Below are 22,534 nucleotides of genomic sequence, written 5' to 3'. Positions count from 1 at the left end.
AGTTGGTCACTGCAGTAGAGTGGCCATGTAAGTGTATGGAAATTTCATCTATAGCTGCATTTTTAATGGTCAACATATTCACTGGTCAAGACATGACTGTTTCATGTTTGCACTTAGGGAGGGATTTTCCATTAAGAAAATGGAATTAGCATTGGCTGAATTGTGCATCTATTAAAGTCCTCAGCCACATTGATTTTGATACAGCAAAGTTAGGTCCAATATGAAAACCTTTGAAACTCCTTCCCTAATAGCATTGCATTAAAATAAACCTCTTCCTTATTGCAGAAAGTGTGTTATGTATCTTTACTTCTGCTCAGTCACCCACTACTTCATATTTGTATGCATTAAAAAGAATACCCTGTCTGAGAGACGCTTTTCTTGCCCGTCTTGTGAAAGGTTCTGTTGTAGGGTTCAGTTCTGCTGAAGTCAGGATAATGTTGCCATGGTGTCCAGTGGAAGAAGGAACAGTCCCATAAGGAGTATACACCAGGCTATGATAGCCCCTTATTCTGCTTGGCTTCTGCATTTTGAAAATCTCTAATGTAATAGTTTAACTGACCATGTTTCAGGGTTGAGCAACCAATTATCTTTGGTTCAGAGTTCTAAAATAATCTGAAAGCTTGCAGCATAATATTACAATTTATGTTGAACTCTGATTTCTTTAACTGATAAATGTCCTGCCATGGTGTCCTTAGCTTTGTCTGGGTGCATCTACACGAGAAATGTTATTATGCAGTAGAGCTAATTACTGCACAGTAAGCATCTGTGTCTATGTGTGCGGCTGCTTACTGTGCAGTAAATGGCTCCAATAGCAAGTAAGTTTGCTACTTGCAAGTGCAAGTAGCAAATTTACTCACGATTAGTAATTGCATAGTAGCGCACGTGTAGACCCCTGCCCCGGAGCAAATGTGCTCCTGGTCAGCCAGGCAGCAGGGGGTGGGAGATTGCTGCCTGCCTCCAGGAGCTACCTACTGCTGGGGCTCGGGGGAAAATGTACCCCTACCCCTTTGCATGGAGCTCCTAGCCCCCACTCCGTTATCATGGGCCTGGGGCTGGGAGATCCTTATCACCCAACCCGAGTCCAGCGGTCGCAGGACCCAGGCTGGGAGATCCTGATCTCCCAGACTGAGCCCCATGGTTTCAGGACCTGGGCTGGGAGTGAAGAATCTTCTAGCCCAGGCCCTGCAATTGTGGAGCTGGCACTGGGAGAGAAGGATCCTCTAGCTTGGGCCCCATGACCAAGGGACTTGGGGTGGGAGAGAAGGATCTCCCAGCACCAGCCCTATGACTGCAGAGCTGGTACTGAGAGGAGGATCTCTCAACCTGGACCCTGCATCCATGGATCTTGGGCTGGGAGCTGCCTTGATTGTGGAGCTCGGTGAAGAATAAGCTCTCCAGCCCCCATGGGGCTGAGAACTGTCCTGGCCAAGGTAGGTCCCAGGCCCCTTCCTCGATTTGGGCCATCAAGGTGCATGGCTTGGAAAGAGCAGCAGGTATGGGACAGGTTTCAGCCCACTAACCTGGGCGGAGAATCGTTGCTAAGCCAGGGCCTCCCTGCTAGCTGCCCCACTGTTAGATTGGGGCAGGGGGCTGGAACCTGCCCCTCCCATGCAGCTCTTTCCAAGTCCCCTGCCCCCAGTCAAGGAGCTGGGGCCAGGAGCTCCCTGCTGCCAGGGCAGGGGGACATTGTCCCTGCCCTGGCAGCAGGCAGTCCCCTGGGGGCAGGGAGCAATGTCCCAGCCCCTGCCAGATGACAGCTGTCTCCTACCCTGGTGTTCCCTGGCACACTGTGGGCTAGCACCCAGGGGGAGCCTCCCTCCTGGCTGCTGCAGGGGGCCGGTGCAGGGACAGCAGGGATAGGTGCAGATTGCTGCCATGAGCTGCAAATCTGCTCCTGAGACCCTTGAACGTGTAGACACCTGCCTGGGAGTGTTTACTACCAAATATTTGACTAATGGATAAACTGCTTCCAGGTCAAATGCATGTGTAAACACACCCAATGGGTGTACCTACATGTGCGCTTAACTGCTCAATAGATTAATTTGATGCAGTGTAAAGCATCACAGTCTATATGTGTGATGCTATTAGACCACAGCAAACCACATTTTGCTGCCATAAGATGGTACTGTTGGGGACAGTACTATTTTACAGTAGCAAAAATAACTGCACCTAAATGCATGTGTAAACACTGGCTCGGGCATAAATCGCACCCAGTCAGCCCAGGTAGCAGGGGGCCAAACCCCTGCCTGCCACCTAGCCACATGGCTCTGCTCTTTGGGTACTCTCATGGCCCAGCGATTCCCTCCATGACCAAAGTCATCCCCTGGAGCCTGAGGCTGACCCCCCCCCCCCACCTTACCCCACCCCCCTGAGTCTGCTGCCAGCCTGGGGCTGCTTTGCCCTGGCTCAAACTGCTGGTATCTTGGGTTCATGTGTAAATGCTGCACCCAGAAGCAGTTAACTCTGGCGCAAACTGCACCAGAGTTTATCCTGTTGCCGTAATGGCATTTGTAATTGTACCCAGAGACTACAAGAACAGTCAGCATTAACCAAAGAACCACCACAACATAATCAGCTCTTGGTGAATTGTGGTGTTTGCATTCCATTTAAAAAAACCCAAAACAAAACAAAAAAATTCCTCCAGAAAACTGAAGTTGCAGACCTCTACAGTATTTACTAAATGTAGTTATGTGCTTGCTTAAAATTATGATTTGATTGCATTTTTCTGAAGAGCCATAGGGGATAAGTTGAAATGCTGTGGTTTGGATTTTACAAGGGTAACAAAGAAGTTGGAATGCTTTAAATATACTATGATAGAACAAAACAATTATGTCAAATTCATTCTGCTTTTTTGTTTTAAAGTAATCATGTTCATTTCATAGATGTTAGGGTCGGAAGGGACCTCAATAGATCATTGAGGCCAACCCCCTGCATAGACAGGAAAGAGTGCTGGGTTTAGATGACCCCAGCTAGATGCCCATCTAACATCCTTTTGAAGACCCCCAGGGTAGGGGAGAGCACCACCTCCCTTGGGAGTCCATTCCAGGTTTTGGCCACTCTAACTGTGAAGAAGTTCCTCTTAATGATTTGTAGCATGAAGGGATAAAATAGTTTGTTACATAAAAACTTTTCTCCTATGTAGACCATCTAAGTAACACCAGGCGGAAGTCCTGTTAGCAAAACTATTTTGATGGAATGTATTCATGCTGGTGGCTAGATGCACTGAAAGGTTTGGGTAGAACTGAGACATTTAAATTGAGCCTAAATCCAGAATTGCAATCCAAATAATTCCTGCTCATTTCCCAGAACTGCCCCAGTCTGGACAGTTTAGGGCCTATCTTGTGCTTGATGTTTGAGAAGGGAATTGGAGCAAGCTTTTTCAGCTTCTGAGTGAGGGACTTAATCACTGTGCTGTTGTATGAAAAGGTGGGCATTGCTGCCATTCTGTATCAATTCTTATACTTCTGCCTGTATATTGTGCCTATGTAGCACCAGTTGGCAAAAATGTGGTGCCTTGGAGGTGGGGATCTTAAAGTCTTAGCTGCACCTCAATTGCACAGTCATTTTAGAAAAATGGAAGACGATTCAAATGTTTATTATATTTAAAATGTGATTTGTAGAATTCTATTTGGTTGGTAATGATTTGAAAAAAATAGGAGCCTTAAAGTACAGTTTCTGAGGGGGAAGCAGGAAAGAGGAATTTTTAGAAGAACCCAAGTGACTTAAGAGCACAGTTTTCATTGAGTTAAAATTGCAGACCCTGGTAGTGCACTGTAGCCTATTTGTAGCATTTCAAGTCTTCTGGCCTGTGTACTTTCAGTATATCAGAAAGCAGTGGTGGTGGCAAATATAGCAAAGGAAAATTGCTTATCAATTTTATGTTTGAGTTTGCAGTGTTCTCATGGTAATGGTGTACGTAAGACCCTGGATTTTTCCTTTTTCAGCACAGATGAATGTCTTAAGTGTGAACATTCTTGGGAGAAGAGCTCTTTATGCAAAATCTGAAGTTTATATTATCCATTAGGAAACTGCTTAAAGGGGCAAATGCAAGACATCCATGTAAGGTTGTAAAACTGAAAGAAAGTAACCATCTGGCAACATGTAAATAATATTTAAATTTTTAATTTTGAAGCATCCATTTTAATAAGATTTTTTCGGAACTCTCTCTCTCCTCCCCCATTTGGGGTTTAAATATCTTTTTGTGATTGTCAGATTGGACCTATGCTGCAGGAATGTACAGAAAATATCCATCAAAAGTCAGTCCACTGTTTGGCAAGAGTGGCCAAAGCATGATGTTTGAAAGAGCTAACAGTGCTTCATGGGACATTGCAGATCTTCTCTGCTTTTCTTTGCTGGTATTTCTTATCACACCTTGTCTTTTCTTTCTCCCTTCCCACAGCATTGACTGTGTTCTTGGAACATCTCCATGTGGATTTGGCATATTGATTTCCTTGTTTGTTTTTGTAAGGCCAACTTTTCTGAACACCCCCTGCTCCCATTTTAGGCTCTTAAATAAACGTTTGGATATCTGGACATTTTCCATGGGAACTGTCGGATGCTCAAGTACCTTTTATAAACCTGACCATTTCATTTAGATGCCTAATAAAAGCAGAGCTGTTTAGAAAATCTGGCCCTAAGAATGTGTACTGAGAACATAGTGAGTTGAACCTCCTTCTTTCTTCTGTCACTTCTTATTCTTTGTGCTTCTTTCATATATTGGATACAACTGGGGTGGGAAAGAAATGCATTTCCTCTCCCCGTGTACTCGTCTTGGAAGAGTACTCTCTTCAAGTGCTTTTGGCTTGTCTGTTGCAGGGGTTTAGGTTGTAGCCGTGTTGGTCTCAGGACATAGGCAGACAAGGTTCCTTGGGTGAATTTGGTATCTTGTATTAGACCAACCCAAATAGTTGGAGAAAAGTTATTAAGCAAGCTTTCAGGTTCAAAAACCCTTCGTCAGGCTAAGGAAGTTTCAGCAGTCTGTGTGTGCTCCTCCTGGATGGAATGAAAAGTAAACGAGCCAGGGGCTGGGCTGGGGAGTCAGTTGCCAGGCAGATTACATATTGCTTTTATAGGTGTGGATGAAAGGTGGCTCCATCTGAGGATGTCATAGGATGGGTCAGTTATACTTGTGCAAATAAACTGAAATAATGGGCTTGAAGACACACTCTTCAGGATGACTCACAGATATATGTGTAATAAATCTTGTAAATTTTGTATGATTATTATACAAAAAGTATATAGTCTACCAGTCAGAGGACAACTGATGTTTGGGACAGCAGGGATGAACAAATTCCTGATGCACTTATCTGGGCTGCTCATTTTCTTATCCATAAGTAATACAGATTTATGTTTCTTTTTTTACTTAATTTGTCTCCCAATGTTTTTCCCAAATAAAAAGACATTTGTGGTTCCATCTTCCCAAGGACTATGAGGTTTATGCAGCTGGGGAAGAATCACTTCCCCAGGTGACCAGAGAAGTTTTTATTTTTATTTTTCCAGAGACATGAATAGGGATATGGCTCTTGGTGCAGGATTTGGATAGCATTTTATTTTAGGTAGAGTGCCATTACCATTGGGCAGAAAAGAAATAAAGACCACGTATAAATAAAGTTAAAGATTATCTTTGCCATTTAGAAGTTTTCATTTTGTAACTGCCCCTTACAACGTGTGTATTAGAATGGGGTAACAATTTTCACCGGGGCCATAATATTAGAGAAGTAATATGGGAGCAATGCATTTAACAGGAAGGAATGCAAAGCATTACATATTGGTATCAGGACCAGTTACTGTGTTCTTACAGGACTTTTGCATTTCCTGATTTAAAAAAAATTTTTTTTTTTAATTATTATTATTTATTTTTTAAATGGGGCAGGGCAGCTTTTGGTTTTATATTAAAAACTTCCTATAGCTGAATAGCTTTAATTAAGAGACTGTGTGGCATTTAGCATCATCCATAGCATGATGGAGATTACAATTTGTCATCTACTGGGGGTTGAAGGCTCTACTCCTGATTTTATTTATTTATTTATTTATTTATTTATTTACTTCTCATAGAAGCAGCGTGGCGTTTCCTGATTATAGTCTGCATCACACAGCCCATAACTTGAAAAATCTTACTTTGACAGCCATATGTCATCAGCATAGACACATCTAAACAGTTTTTGGATTTAAGAAGCTAATTTGGAATGATTAACCTGCAAAATTGATTAATCTTAGACATAATCTCTTCATGCCTGTCTGTTTCCCATCATGTCTGCCCCCTCCCACTATAAATGTCCTCTGTGCCTCATGCTGGTGCAGAGTAGTGAGAGCCTCTTTCTGTACTGTCAGTTTGCATACTTTCACAAAAAAAATCTGGAGATGGACTGAAGAAAGACAGGTTGTGTCATCAGGAGATATATATTATTTGAGTGGCACAGTTTTCAGAAATTTTAATAGTAACTGCAGATACTGACAGCCAGTCAAAACCTCTTCGATAATGGGCTTGTTTTGTAAAACATTTCTTTCTGTTATACCCAATGCAAGCAATCACAGATGGATACAACCCTTATTTAATAGAGCAATTAAATGCACACTTAAGGGTTTTTTGTTTTGTTTTGAGGTTTTTTTGTCACTTTTTTGTTAAAGCATTTTAGGGCATCCTGAGCTCTACATGTGAAAGGAATGTATATGTTTTTTCCGAGTCGAAGCAAAATGTATCTTAACTTTATTTCAGATTTTTGGTGTCCAGTATTTTTAATTGTGCACAATCCTGTTGGTGTTTGCTCTTCTTGGGAGACAAAACTGTGCTTTCTGTTGACTACCATGCTTCCCTCAACACAGTTTATCACTCACTATAACTTTAACTTTAACCAAGGCTCATTCTGTGATTTTATTTATTCTTATTGTGACTTTATATTTAGAAATTTTCTAAATATTCTTCATACTTGTGCGGGCCAGGAGTGGTCCGAGGCTTTTGGGGGAGCACGGCGGGCTGTGGCCAGCAGCCCTGGCACGTGGGTCGGGGAATTCGGCACGGCGGACTAGAATTAGGCACAGACGCGTAGCGGTTGATGAAAGATTATTTTACTTACACCGTAGATGGTCGCGGTGCAGGCAGGAAAAACTTCGCTTAAGTTGCAGTTACAAACGAAAAGAAAACTTGCACGAACAAGACCCGTAGAAAACTCGAGCCTCTTAAACCCAGAAAGAGCTCTGGATACACACACACACAAAGTTTGCTAGGTTCCGTGGACTGAACATGCAGGGAAGGGTACGTCGAGGGATCAGGAGGCGACGGGGTGAGGCTAGAGGTTGATCAGGCCCCTGTATCCTCCTCTAAGGCACACGCGGGGTTTGTTAAGCTCCACAGCGCGCTTAGAGTTCTTCACGAGATGGATGTGAAGTCCTCCAACTTGGGCGGAAACTGCTCAAGCCTCTTATACGGCTAGCAAGCCAATCGCTAGCCTCCACGTGGGAATAATTTAGAAACAGCCAATAGTGGGACACAAATTTACATGTGAATGGCGGGAACTCCTTTGCACCGGGGTTTTCTCTATGCAACTGAGAATTGCACCGTGCAAAGAAAGCTCCTTGTGGCGGGAAATAATTCTGCAGTGCCGAAGCACACACAAAATCGTACCCTTTGGGTCATGACAATACTAACCAGTATGATGACATTGCTTTTTTGCCATCCTTTCCCTTTCACTTGTTCATTCCTGTATAATTTCTTATCATCAATATTTTTTCTTGACTTTACATCTGAGTTGATTTCCAGTATTGTATGCACTGGAGTTGAAGCATACCACTTTTAAGGCACAGAGTTGTTCTCAAGAGTCAGGTTTTTTGTGCCATTACTCTACAAATAGCCCTGTTAAATTAATGTGGCTTTTTGCAGAGTAAGATGCTGCTGAACATGAATAAGGCTGTCCACATCTAGTCTCATATATATGGGACTTAATAGATAATTGTATTCCGAAAGCATATAACTTCACGTTGGCTAGTTTTATCAGGTAGTCCTCATGAGTGCATGAGTCTGCATTTCTTATGTAGCTCCAAGAAACGTAGTATTTAGACTTTCAAAGGCATGTTTACATGGCTGTTTTCTAGCTATGTGTATGAGCAATTTTGGCCCAACCTCTGCGCTGCAGATGTGTAAACATCCACACATAGACCTGAGCATGCAAGCATGGTAGACTACGCAGTTTGGACACTACATGTGTACCTGAGTGTAAGTCCAGGAAAACGCAGTGGTATGCCTTTGCGTGTTTTAGCCCTAATACCTGAGCTGTTAGAGCACTCGGTCAAGTTTTGGGCTCCTTTTGTCCACAGGGATTTTAAATCTGTCTCTCTCTGACCTGTTAGTATAGAGCTGTAACCAACACACCATAGATCAGGCATTATCTTGTTACCTTTCCAGCACTCTTTTTGAAGTTGATCCATTTTCATTTGCATTTAATAGTAACTGGATGGAGAACATTGCAGTTTCTGTCCCATTTGAGGGCAAAGGTCCAGGCTAGAATCCAAGCACCTTTCTTTTTAGAGCAGCAGCCATCTCACTGAGCCATTCACAGTCCAACCAGTTCTTTTCCTGCTGACCCCACATATCTTCCTCTCTTTTGCTTAAGGAGGGGCAGCTTTAAAAGAAGTACTGTAAAAGGGTCTGGATAATGCCTAACTTAATGTCTTGGTAGTTAGACCACTGTGCTAGGAAATTTGGGAGATGAGGGTTCAAAAATCCTCTGGTTGAGTGGTGCCTAGGACTTAGGCCTCCCGTTTTCCAGGCAAATGCCTTAAACTTTGAGCTATAGGAGCCAAAACATAGCAATGATTTCCTCCTCCTCTCCTCATATCTAACACCTATTAGACAAGAGTTTCTGCCTGGCTGAGTTCTTGTGACTTAGATGCACGCGTGTGCCCACAGTAAGTGCATGTGGCTGTGTACATGCCTGGCCAGTGTGTAGCATATTGCACACACTTGGTCTACGCATGCATGCTTACATGCCGACAATGTGAGGGTAAAAGAGTCTCTAATTGTGTTAAATTAGTGTTAAATTAAGTGCCAAAAACACCACCATCTAGGAATTTTGCCTAAGAGGACCAGAATTCATAGAACCTTGGAAGATCATCGTGTCCAGCCTCCTGCACCAAGCAGGAAAGATAACTGGGGTTCAGGTGACCCCAGCAAGTTGACTGTCTCATCTCCTAAAGAAGGACTTCTTATTGTCCTTGATTCCCGTTGCTAATCTAAGTTTGGTTGCCGCTTTAGCTTGTCTATCTGTTCCCTGAAAATGTGGGCCATCATGGAATAGTCCTCCTTGGGGCCTGCCCTGAGCTTCCATTGTTTTTAAGCCTCTTTCTTCTTTCTTAAGAGGACTGTGATTTCCCTGTTTAGCCAGGAGGGCTTCCCAGCCCTTCTCTTACCTTTTCTCTGCATGGGAATGGACTTCCTTTGTTGCTTCAAGGATCATGTCCTTAAGGTACAACCACTCTTCGTGCACACCTTTTGCCTTCGGTCCCTTGTCCCTCAGGACGTCCCCTACTAGTGAGCTAAGCTTGTTGAAATTTGCATTTTTGAAGTCCAAGACTTCAATACTGCTATCCAAGACTTCAATACTGCTATCAGGCTGTGGCTTCATGGTCGCTGTCGCCCAGACTTCCCTCTATATTTAAGTCAGTCACCAGGTCGCCTCCTTTGGCCAGGACCAGGTCTGGCAGAGCATCACCTCTCGTTGGCTCATGCACCTCCTGAGTCGGGAAGAGCTCCTCGACACAGGTCAGGAAGATTCATAGATTCATAGATGTTAGGGTCGGAAGGGAACTCAATAGATCATCGAGTCCGACCCCCTGCATAAGCAGGAAAGAGTGCTGGGTCTAGATGACCCCAGCTAGATACTCATCTAACCTCCTCTTGAAGACCCCCAGGGTAGGGGAGAGCACCACCTCCCTTGGGAGCCCATTCCAGACCTTGGCCACTCAAACTGTGAAGAAGTTCTTCCTAATGTCCAATCTAAATCTGCTCTCGGCTAGCTTGTGGCCATTGTTTCTTGTAACCCCCGGGGGCGCCTTGGTGAATAAATCCTCACCAATTCCCTTCTGTGCCCCCGTGATGAACTTATAGGCAGCCACAAGGTCGCCTCTCAACCTTCTCTTGCGGAGGCTGAAAAGGTCCAGTTTCTCTAATCTCTCCTCGTAGGGCTTGGTCTGCAGGCCCTTGACCATACGAGTTGCCCTTCTCTGGACCCTCTCCAGGTTATCCGCATCCTTCTTGAAGTGTAGCGCCCAGAATTGCACACAGTACTCCAACTGCGGTCTGACCAGCGCCCTATAGAGGGGAAGTATCACCTCCCTGGACCTATTCGTCATGCATCTGCTGATGCACGATAAAGAGCCATTGGCTTTTCTGATGGCTTCATCACACTGCCGGCTCATGTTCATCTTGGAGTCCACTAGGACTCCAAGATCCCTTTCCACCTCTGTGCCACCCAGCAGGTCATTCCCTAGGCTGTAGGTGTGCTGGACATTTTTCCTCCCTAGGTGCAGCACTTTGCATTTCTCCTTGTTGAACTGCATCCTGTTGTTTTCTGCCCACTTGTCCAACCTATCCAGGTCTGCCTGCAGCTGTTCCTTGCCCTCCGGCGTGTCCACTTCTCCCCATAGCTTTGTGTCATCTGCAAACTTGGACAGAGTACATTTGACTCCCTCGTCCAAGTTGCTGATGAAGACATTAAAGAGTATCGGTCCAAGGACCGAGCCCTGCGGGACCCCACTGCCCACACCCTTCCAGGTCGAGACCGACCCATCTACCACGACTCTTTGGGTGCGACCCTCTAGCCAAGTCGCCACCCACCGGACTGTGCAGTCATCCACGTCACAGCCTCTTAACTTGTTCACCAGTATGGGGTGGGATACCGTATCGAAGGCCTTCCTGAAGTCTAAGTATATGACATCCACCCCTCCCCCTGTGTCCAGGCGTTTCGTAACCTGGTCATAGAAAGAGATTAGGTTGGTCAGGCACGATCTGCCCGCCACAAACCCGTGCTGGTTTCCCCTCAGCATAATCTGCCCTGCCGGGCTCTCACAAATGTGAGCCTTGATAATTTTTTCAAAGACTTTACCAAGGATGGAGGTGAGACTGACTGGCCTATAGTTGCCCGGGTCCTCCTTCCTCCCCTTTTTGAAAATGGGGACCACGTTAGCCCTTTTCCAGTCCTCCGGGACTTGGTCCGTGTGCCACGAGTGTTCGAATATTCCCTCCAGTGGCTCTGCAATGATGTTGGCCATTGCCTTCAGCACCCTTGGATGGAGCCCATCCGGGCCTGCCGATTTAAAGGCATCCAGTTCTTCCAACTATCCCTCTGTGTGTTTAGCTTTCATACAGCAGTGAGGACTAATAACATTTTTAAAATATAATTTTACAACCACTAAAAAGTGGCAAGAGGATTCTGAGCTAGATTCTCAGCCCTAGCTCTGAAGATTATAACAAGTGTAACTAGGAAGTGGACGTCTAGTAGCTGCTGCTTACTGTATCAAATATGATTCTGTCTCATTGGGGGCAAGATTGTATGTCTCTCTGGTATAGATGTGTGGTACCTACTGCCATGCCCCAGAGCAAGGCTGTCCAACTAGGGGCCTGTGGGTTGCATGTGGTTCCCGGGTCCCCAGTTCTGACACTGGTCCCCCACATCATGCTAGGAGTTCCTGCTATAAGAGTTTCCAGTTTCTTTTTCTCTCCTCCAGCTTCTGTTGCCTGAGGCTGCCCTTGGAGACCAGGCTGAGGGTTGGGGGACTTGAGGGGGGTGACCCAGGGTGCCCATGCAGTACCGTGTGGAGTGCGGGTATGGTGTAGCAGAGTGCCCATTGCATGACTCAATGGGAGGGATCTATACTGCACAATATGCTGGAGTGCTGGGACTGTATAGCATGGGGATGCAGATGCCTGTGGTGCAGGAGGAGCATGGTGCAGTGCTTCATGTGGCCAGGGAGTGCCATGCTGTGTGACTGAGGGCTTTGCAGCCCCCAGCTACTCAAAAGGTAGACAGCCCTGCCCCAGAGGGCTGCCAGAAACATACTGTGCCTGCTGCATTTAAATCAGGTAGTGATAGGTAGATAGATTGGGGATGGACAAACTCCAATTTGTCTACGTCCTTTCTGTAGTGGGGGGCCCAAAACTGGAAATAGTATTCCAGGTGTGGCCTCACCAGTGCAGAATAGAGGGGAATAATCCCTTTATCTGCTGGCAATGCTCTTACTAACGCAGCTCAGTATGCTGTTGGCTTTCTTGGCAACAAGGGCACGCTGTTAACTTGTATTCAGCTTATTATCCACTGTAACCCCCACATCCTTTTCTGCAGAGCTGCTCCTTATCCAGTAGGTCCCAAACCTGTACAAGTGCATGGGATTTTTTCATCCTAAATGAAAGACTTTGCATTGTCCTTGATATGATTGATATGGTGCAGTATGTGCACCAGATTTCATCAGACCCAACCAATGTGTGCATCAGACTCAACCAGATTTCAAGTTGACAATGTCCTTTTTAAATAAATGACACAGTTTGTTTTTGTTTTTTGGTAGGCATCTTGCATTAAGGGGACATCTACAGTGACACTAAAAGTTATCCTTAACCAGCTTCAGCTGCAAAAGCTGCCCTTCTCCCCTCCATATTGTATTCCTACAAAATCTGTCCTACTTGTGCTGCTGCTTTTTTGAGCACAGCACAAAGATATAGCCCAGGTTGCCTTAAGGAGCCTGTCAAGGAATCAGTGTACAGCTCCTTGTCTCTCCTGTGGTTGTTTCAAATTATGGGCAGAAAGCGTCTAAGTATAGAAGTCCTGACATTAGGAATGGGGCATTCTAGGATTGCTGTCTTGGTTGTATGGGCACCAAGAGGTTCTAACCACCTCTTGGAGGGACAGAGAAGGAGGTGAATGTGGGACTAAAACTAGAGGCTGAATGCAGTTTTTGCAATGCAGATGGCTGGTGAGTGGTTTTAAGGTTTTCACTAACTGTCAGTGTAGATAAGTGATTCTCAGCCAGGGTACAGTGAAAGCCTTTTAAGGGTGCTGCAGCATACTGTTTAATATTAGCATTGTTAGGTGTGCAAACACCTACACATGAGCTAAGTACAGACAGTCAAAAAACCTAAGGCTGAATTGATTTAATCTTTGCAGGTTAGTCTAAACTGTGTAGATTGAACCAACAAGCAAGTGAAGAGACATTCACTTTTTGATTCCAGAAATGCAGCCCATGCTTGCAGTGGCTCAGATCAGAAGCTGGGGGGTGCTAAAGCATGCTTCCCTGCTTTGCTGGAGCAGACTGCTTGGGCCAAGGCTAGCCCACCCACCCTGCTGGAGGGGGCGGGGTTTGTGGGGGAGGTGCAAAGCATCCTGGGATGCTGGGGGACTGGTGAGTGAACGTGAATCTGGAGGGCATCTGGGACAGAAGTTCAATAAACCAATTTAACCTAAATCAGTTAGTCTGATACTATATCCATCCAGGTTGGTTGGTTGATTGATTGATTTTTTTTAAAAACTGGTTTCAGCCATTTTGAAAGTGGTTTATGTACACTGAATTTCTGTTGTGTTACAGATTTGAATTGGTTTCCAATCACTTATATCTGTTTATGTGTAATTTCTGTCCCTAGCCATGATGTGCAAGATAAACCCAGTGATTTCAAACAGGAATTCACAATGCCAAAAACATTCTGCAGTGTTCTTTGCAACAGAACGTTTGCTTTGGTATTTTTCCATAGTCAAAAAATGAGTAAAAGCTAAGAGCTGGCATTTCCTGTGTGGTGCTTTGAGTCTAATGAGAGGTGCCTTGCATCTAACAAGGTTGAGAACCACTGCTGTAGATATAGCCTTAATTTTATACATTGCTTTTGATCCATCCACACTAGAAAGGGAGTGAATTGGCAGGAAAACTGAGCAGCTACCTGTGATCAGTTAGCAAAGGGATGTCCATACCTAACTGGTTGTAAGTCAGGTAGCAGCCTATGTGCTCTTGCAGTAGTGATGGTACCTCATTTTCTAGGAGGAATGTTTGTAGTGGCCCTAATCAGAACTGATCTGGAAAAAAAGGCCATGACTGATACCATGTGAGGAGAGTGGCCATGTCAGAGCAATAGGCACTTGTCAAGGCAGGTACTAAGGGAAATAACCTGTCATGCACAGGGCAGATGTGCATCTCAGTGAAACATTTTTTTTTCTCTCTGTTGTGGGGGAAATAAAGCCAGTCAAAACCTGGCTTCCTGAAAAAATGCTTCTCTTTCAGGAAAGTACCTAAACCTTATTCTGACCTCCATCAGCAGTTTGCTACTGTCATATCTGATGCAGTCATGAAAATGCTGTAGGAGGCAGACCCCACTAGAAGGACCCAGCAAACCAGCTCGCCATCCAGTCCCCATTCTTTATCCCCATTCCATGTATCAGTGGGTCGTTCCCTCATCTGCTCGACACTAATGGCTTTCTTCAGGATGTTTAGTATGGGATAACTTTGGATAGTCTTTACCTTATCCAATATGGTACTTGATGAGGAGTTCCAGTCTATTTATTTATTTATTTATTTATTTACTTGTTTATGTATAAAGAGTGTTGGAATTGGGACGCACAGTTCAAGCCCCTGCTCCATAACTAGCTTCTTGTATGACACTTTGGGTACATCCCTTAGCCTCTCTGTGCCTTTCTAGCTGGAAAATGGGAATAACAGCACTTCCCTAACTCAGACGCATTGTGAAAATAAAGGCACCAGCTAATGAGGTGCTCCGATACTATAGGAATGAAGATTGCACAAGCACCTATGATACATGAGCATTATCTTGCTTCCTCCTAGTTACTTGCGATGCTTAAGTTTGGAGTAACAACGTTGTGTGATGTCCTAGACTGCAACTTGATTTGAAAATTTAATTTTTAAAAATGTTTAGTACAGAGCCACATTTTTTTACAAGTATATGCAGAATGGCCTTGATTAACTATTGCTTTGGAAATAACTGAGCTTCAAATCCTTGTATTGTCTGTAACTGTTTAGTAGACATATGCATTTGTTTTCAGGATGATTTATATATAAAAAAAGATCTTAACTATGGCATTTACAATACAAGGAACACTTTTTACAGATTTTATACAGCTATAAAACAGTATTATAATTGTAGGAAAAAAGGAAACTATTTATAATGGATTACACGATTAATTAATAAGAGTCTGTTCTAATGGAATTTAATACATATCACTGTGATCACTCCTGGGTAAATAAATTCTCTCTTGTACATATATGCTATGCAAGTCTCATAAACATTTTAGAGCTTGTCTACATTTGAAAGTTAACTTGGACTAAGCTGAAGTATGATTTTTTTTTTTTGTCATAACCATTCTTTATTTAATCAGCATGTAGACTAATTACAGAATAAAAGTACCTTGTTCCTGTAAAGCTGAATCTGCTTTCATTTTTTTCTGAAATAACGCTATGCACAGACAAGCCTGCAGTAATTTAGTAATACTCTTCTCAGTAATGGAAATACATTAGGTTATAAAAATGGAGATGAGCCATGTGGTATTAAACTGTGATAGTGACATTTTATGAATAATACCTTAAGGGTGGCTTTGAGGAACTGCTACTTCTGAACACTAAAGATAAGGTGGAGAACAGTGTAGCATCTGTTTTGCAAGTCTAATGTTCTTGTTTTCTCCCCTCTTGCTAGGACTCCACTGTTGTGACTCCAATTATCCTCAAAACAGATCCGCAGGGATTTTTCTTCTACTGGACAGATCAAAATAAGGTAAGAGAATAAACACCATCTTTATCATCATTTTGAGTGTCACAGGTGGTAAGAAAAGCTGTGGTCAGGATGCCTTTCCCTCTAATGCTGACATAGCAGATTCAGAAGGCTCATACCAGTGTAAAAAGCTCCCCTGTGACTGAGTAGGTAATAACAGCACCTACCTAGTCCCTGTTGCACAAGGCATGGCATAAGGGTAAGTTAGGATTAACTGGAACTTCTCTGTTTTCTCATGATCCCCAGTTTAACAGTCCTGTGGGACACTGGCAGTTTGTTTCAGTTCACACTGAGGGATCAGTCTTGTGGGGGAATTCAGTGGGCATCTGCATGGAGGTAGGCTTTCATCCTTGGTAAGTTTGGTCCAGAACTGAAGGAGTTTAAAGGTACCTTAGCAAACTTCCATCCTCATTTATGGTGTGTTTTTTGGCCACAGCTGCAAAACTAAGCCTAAATTTCTAAGTGGGCATGTCTACATGAGACATTGACTGCACAGTAGCCTGATACTAGTGTTCAGTAGCTTTGCATAGCAAAAATAGTGACATGACGCTACTGCACAGTATTATTAGGTTAGTGCACAGTCGTGCCACAAAAAAGGCGTTTGCTGGCACTACTGTGTAGTAGCTCAGGTTTAAGTACACTTATTTAGTACTTGTTTATAAAAGTAGTAAATGTGTGGTAATGGTTGTGCAGTAGTGTCTCGTGTAGATGTGGCCAGTTATTACTAATCCTTGCTGGTCTTAATTTTTTTTAAACGTGCTCCTATGCACTTTAAGTCAGTTACATGGTTAGGGAGCTGTTGGGAAGGCTGAGGGCCAGATTCACCACTACATCATTCCAGTCCCCCATCCGTGTTACTCCACCAAAAGCAATGTTGTCATATTCCCAGCTGATGGAGTCAGTAAGTGTGGACAAACGTAGTCATGAAAACATTTCATACACCTTTGAAACATTTCAAAGGACCAGCTGGACACACATGCAAGCCCTGTGAAATCTTGGTAAAGTGGCTGAACCACTCCAAAATAGCGCCTCCCTACATGAAGAAATTAGGTGGAGCGTTCAACTTGTTCCATGTGTACTGGGACAGTGCTATCCAGGGAGGAGTGAGATGGGCAACCTGTTTGCTGTCCAGATGCTAGGTCCTCACTGGGACTTCCACATCCGCTGCTGGGACATCTGCCAGACCAGGAGCCAGGCTTCCCAGACTCCTGCCAACTCCTGGTGGCTGCTGCCACCGCCAGAACCAGGCCCTTCTGTTCCAAGCTTCTCTACCTCTTGACTGAGAAGGGCAGAGGAAAGGCATAGGGGATTGAGGCAGGCTCCCCCTGTCTCTCTCCCATTTATTCCTCTACTCAGCTGTTAACTCTCCCTTCCCCTCCTGTCTTTCTTGTGTCCCTGTGAGGTTGGTGAGGGGAGTGAAGAGCAGAGCTGTAGGTTGGTGCAGCCTACTCCAGCACCCTTTGCAGAAGAGGCTGCAGCATTTGAAACCTTTCAAACAGGAAATATTTCAACCAGGGAGATATATATATATACATCTAACTTGTTGTTGTTTTTGTGTGTCCCCTGGCTGAAATATTTCCTTTATGAAATGTTTCTGAGTGTGTTTGTAGTTGAAAATATTTCAGTTGTAACATCTGTCTGCACCCAATGGAGTTAAACCCATGTAAGAGCAGAGCTGTGCTGTGGTGGGCCTAGATCTCCCATTCATGTTTTCCTCAGCATTGCTGTGACATAAGGGCATAATACTAAAAAGAGAATGGTTCCACTTTCCCAAAGTAAATTGTTATGTTACTTTGTTATAAATTAACTTACTCTTGTATCTTGTGCGTGATATTTTAGTGATTTCAGCACATTGTTCTGTTCATATTTATATTGGGTTCAAAATAAAGCCACAATACCAGGGTTTCTTCAACTTCATTTACAAAAAAAATGCAGCTTTCTCACAAGTTTATATTGATTCGGGGTTTGCACTCTCACACACAAGAAAAGATTGCCTGAGGAAATAAGCAGGTACTAAATATTCAGTTCCTAGAGGCAATATGCAGTTACTTTCAGAAACAATTTTTTTTTTCTTGGTGTTTACTTTTCAGAGGAGACTGGCCTGTCTTGTGGGGTTTTTTGTTTGCTTTTTTGTTTGTTTGTTTGTTTTTTGGGTCTCTTTTTTGCAAAATGTATTTGGGGATAATTGGTCAAAGTTGCACAGGCTCCTTCCTTTCTTTCTTCGGGCCCGCCTCTCGCTCGAGTTTGAGCACGCTGTCCTCCGGCGGACGGTGCCCGCCTTTGAGGAGCGCTGGGCCCTCGAGGGGGTGCTGTGCCGAGTCGAGGCGGGACGCCTGATCCTCGTTCTGTGATGCCACCGGCTGCTCAAGCCGCAGAGACGCGTCGAGCGGGCCGAGGCCCTGGACTTTTGCTCGTGCGGGTCGACCCCGGAGGCCTCCATGGGTGTCCCTGCTGGCAGAACTGTAAATACTGTAAATAGTCCTTATGTTTCGTTGTGTTGGTTGTTTTTTTTTTTTGTCTAGCGTGTACGGGCAGGCCTTGCAGGCCATGAGCCCAGGCCTTGTCCACGAGGCCCAGAGCTTTGGGCGTCCTTGTACATGCTTTTGACTGGCTCCGAGTCATCACCCTCCGGGGAATAAAGGTCTTTTAAAAGTCAAAGTCTTTCTTTCTTTCTTTCTTTCTTTCTTTCTTTCTTTCTTTCAAGATGGCCGCCGACAGCTGAAGCCCTTCTAAGCTCCTCCAGCTCAGGTGCTTTCAGCTCGTTGCCTCGCACTCCCTGCCCCCCTTTTCCTGTCCCCCCCCCCGAAAAACCCCTTGCCTCTCCCCACCCTGTCCCTGGGGACCCCCCCCCTGCCCCTTCCCCCCACTTTCTGAGCCTTTTTCCCCTGGGCTCTGGCAGCCTCGTTTGCCTCTGCCCCTCCCCCACCCCTGCCTGAGTTGTCCCTTTGATTTCTGCTGCCTCCCTCCCCCAGGGCCCCTTCCCTTGGTCCCTGCCATCTCCCCTTGCCTTGGGGCTTGCCCTGAGCCCCTGCGGGGTTGCTCTGCTCCCCCTCAGGCCGATTTTGGGGCGTTTTCAGCCCCCTCCCAGTCCCAGTCCCCGGGCCAGCCTGAGGCTTTTTTTTTTTTTTTTGCTGCGCTTCGCAGTTTAACCCTGTCCTGGCGAGGAATGGCGGCTCCTACGCCTGGCAGCTGGCATGAGGATGTCTCTCAGGACCTCCCACTGTCTCATGGCCTGAGGGTTCATGCCCCTCTCCATGTGGGGCTCGAGGCTTGCGTGGAGGCTCTGGCCGCCCTCCTGGGATGGCGTACCATCCGCTACGCGGGGCGCGTGAACACGGTCCCGATGATCTATTTGAGCAAGCCCGCCTTGGTTGACAGGGTGTGTGCGGAGGGCCTGGACATTGCGGGCATCCACTACCCTGTCACGCCCCTAGAGACTCAGGCAGTGAGGGTGGTGATTTCCAACGTCCCACCGCACGTTTCCAATCGGGAGCTGGCCAGGGGACTCGAGGCCTATGGGCTTCCCGCGAGTCCTTTTCGCCGCCTGCCGATGGGAAACAAGAACCCTCAGGGCAAGCACGTCCTGTCCTTTCGGAGGCAGGTCTTCATGCTCCTCAAGGAGGGCCCCCAGTCGCTGCCTCGCTCCCTGAGCCTCACGCTCGAGGGGCGGCGGTTTATTATCTATCTGTCTGTGGGAGAGACCACGTGCTTCAAGTGCGGGGGCTCCTCCCACCTGGCCGCGCAGTGCCCTCGGAGCAAGGCGGCCGGACCATCGCCGCCTGCGGCAGCGCCGAGAGACGGCGCGTCGACCTCTGGGGCACGCGACAGGCCCAGGGAGGCTGGGAGCTCTTCCTCCCGTCCTCCTTCCCCCTCCGTTCCATCTCAGGGGACCGGGGTCTCCAGCGGGAAGCCATCGTCCAGCCGAGGGGCTGGTGCTGCTACCATGGCCCCGCCGCCCCCTCCCCCGTCTGTGGCGCCCCCTGCCCTCGGTGCGGCAGCCCCACCGGGTGGAGAGGCGGACGCCTCCCCTTGCCCCCTGCCTGCCCCGGCCGAAGTGGCTGGGGTGGCCGGGGACTGCGGTGCTAGAGCCTCATCGGATGATGGGGATCGGGCATCCTCCCTACCACCCGAAAAAGAGAGGGAGATGAGGGGGGCCTCTCAGGACACCCCATCCCTGACAGACCCCTCCTCGGCCAGTGCCGAGGACCCCCCCACTACAGAGCCGGACCCCGTTCCGGCCGCCACACCACCCGCCCCGTCGGATGTAGCCACCGACGAGGCAGACTTAGCGGGTGGGGGGGAGGGGCCTTCAGGGGTCCCCCTCCCCTCGCCTGTCCCCCAGCCTCCGGAGTCAGGCGGCAGCAGGGATAGTGGCGAATGTCTCTCTTCCGGTGGCCTGGCCCCGGGGGTGGCGGGAGAGCCCGCTGCCCCTTTGGTCACGCCCCAGCCTACCGGAGCAGATGGGGACGTTAGCGAGATGGAGATCCAGCTCTCGGAGTCTCGCAAGAGACGTCGTGAGCGGGATGGCCCCTCCCCCCCCAAGAAGACAGGGAATGTCCTCACGGAGCCGGTCCTCGACTCGGACGACGAGAGGCGGCTGATGTGCCTGGACATCGAGGGGGTCGACGCTGCAGTTGCGGGCGAGCTCCCGCCGGGGGTGCGGCCTCGCCGCTCTTCCGTGGGCAACATCCACCCCAAGCTGGCGGAGCCCCCCTGGGTCTCTCCTGACTATGGGGGACTCCTGTCCTTGCTGAAGCTAACCAAGGGGCAGAAAAATGTAGCGGGGCACATCACCCAGTGGTGTGCGGACCCCAAAGTGTTTGTCAAGGCTGCCAGGGCGGCAGTCAAGCTCATGAAGCAAGATCGGGGCACACGTCAGATGGCCTACCGTCTGGACAAGCTTGCCCAGAGGGTGAGAGTGGAGTGGGGCCTGGGCGGGTCCCTCGACTAGAGTAGGGCACGGTAGGCCTTCCCTGACCTGTCTGTATTGCCTTGCTCTGCTCTTGGGTGCTCGCTCTTCCACCCGCACTCTGCTTTGCTCCTCCTCTCCCACACCCACCCCCATGGCAGCCACAACCATTGGCACCTTCAACGTCAACGGCTGTCGAGACGCGGTGAAGCGCGAGGCCGTCCTGGAGCTCCTGCGGCAGAAGAGGCTGGCCATCGCCTTCCTACAAGAGACCCACTCTGACAGGTTCAACCAGGCGGCCTGGCGGGCTGCCTGGCGAGGACAGGTGTTCCTGAGCCACGGCACCAGCCTCCGCGCGGGGGTCGCGACACTCTTATCGCCGCAGCTGCAGCTTGACGCGGCGGTGCCGCGGGAGGTCGTCCCCGGCCGCCTGCTGACCGTCCGCGTCACCCTCGCGCAACACCGTCTGCTGCTCGTCAACATCTACGCGCCCTCCGACGGCCAGGAGAGGGTCGCTTTCTTTGAGAGCTTGGCTGCCCTCCTGCGCGACGCTAGCGAGGATGATGACCTGCTCCTCCTCGGGGGCGATTTCAATTGCACCACTGCCCCGCGCCTCGACCGCACAGGGCCTGAGCCCCACCTGCCCTCCGCTCGCAAGCTGCAAGCTGCCCTGGAGGGGGCAGACCTCGTGGACGTCTGGCGAGCCCTGCATCCCGATGCGCGCCAGTACACCTGGGCCAAGACGAGTGCCGGCGGTCTCACCATGGCTCGCCTCGACCGCCTTTATATCACCAGGCACCACCTGCCACTCCTGCGCAGCAGCCGCATCGCTCCCTCGGGTCTATCAGATCATGGCCTGGCCTTCAGCGAACTGAGCCTGCCGGGGAGAGCCTGTGCACGGGCACCGTATTGGTGTTTGAACATTAGTCTGCTCCAGGACTCTTATTTCCGGGACTGCTTTGCCCACTTTTGGCGGAGGTGGGAGGCTGCGAGACCGAGCCACTCCTCCTGGAAGCTGTGGTGGGACGTGGGCAAGGTCCAGACCCGAGCCTTCTGCCAGCAGTACACCCAGCTGGCCGCGAACGAGACGCGCCGCCGAGTCCGGGAGTTGGAGGAGGACGTGGCGGAGCTCGAGGCTGCTCTGCTGGCCGCTGGCAGCGACGCGGCACTGAGCGAGAGCCTCCGGCTCCGCAGGAAATGCCTGCGCGACTTGGCGGAGAGCGCGGCCCGCGGCGCGAGGATCCGCGCCCGCTGCCAGGAGCTGGTGGAAACCGACGCCCCGACCCGCTTCTTTTTCGACCTGGAGCGGCGGCGGGCAACGAGCAAAGCCTTGGACCATCTCAAGACTCCTGAGGGCCGGGTCATTACAGAGCCGGGCGAAGTCCGCGAACGTGCCGTCGCCTTCTATCGCGACCTGTTCGCGGCCGAGCCGTCGTGCCCCGAGGCCACGCGGGAACTCCACGAGGGCCTACCGCGTCTCGATGCCCTGGAGGCCGGCGAGCTGGAGCGGGACTTGTCCCTGGAAGAGCTGGCGGCCGCCACGGCCGGCCTCGCCTCCGGCAAAGCCCCGGGCCTCGACGGGCTGCCTGCCGAGTTCTACAAGACCTTCTGGCCTCTCCTCGGCCCCAGCCTCCTGCGCGTTTTCCAGGAGAGCCTCGCCGACAAGGTCTTGCCCATCAGCTGCCGCCGAGCGGTGCTGACCCTGCTGCCCAAGAAGGGAGACCTGGGCTACATGAAGAACTGGCGGCCGGTCTCCCTGCTGTGCGCGGACTACAAGATTCTGGCCAAAGCGCTGGCCACCCGCCTCCGCGCGGTCATGGCCTCTCTCACGGGGCCCGAGCAGAGCTACTGCGTGCCGGGCAGGACCATACAAGACA

At 48.3% G+C, this 22,534-nt stretch overlaps 1 protein-coding gene across 6 annotated transcripts in view; it reads left to right on the top strand.

The window, feature by feature from the left end:
• The window catches only part of PLCB1 (phospholipase C beta 1), a 777,970-nt gene that overhangs the window by 14,355 nt on the left and 741,081 nt on the right, over nucleotides 1–22,534 (top strand). For all 6 annotated transcript variants that reach the window (XM_014595092.3, XM_059720209.1, XM_059720208.1 and 3 more), the window contains exon 2: nucleotides 15,674–15,751. In XM_014595092.3, coding sequence (XP_014450578.3) covers nucleotides 15,674–15,751 — 78 coding nt within the window. The remainder of the gene's footprint in view (nucleotides 1–15,673; nucleotides 15,752–22,534) is intronic.

The sequence above is a fragment of the Alligator mississippiensis genome, chromosome 1 (genome assembly GCF_030867095.1).
Source record: "Alligator mississippiensis isolate rAllMis1 chromosome 1, rAllMis1, whole genome shotgun sequence".
Classification (NCBI taxonomy): domain Eukaryota; kingdom Metazoa; phylum Chordata; order Crocodylia; family Alligatoridae; genus Alligator; species Alligator mississippiensis.
The sequence above is the reverse complement of the archived record's forward strand: the minus strand, read 5'-3'. Positions and strand labels throughout refer to the sequence as shown.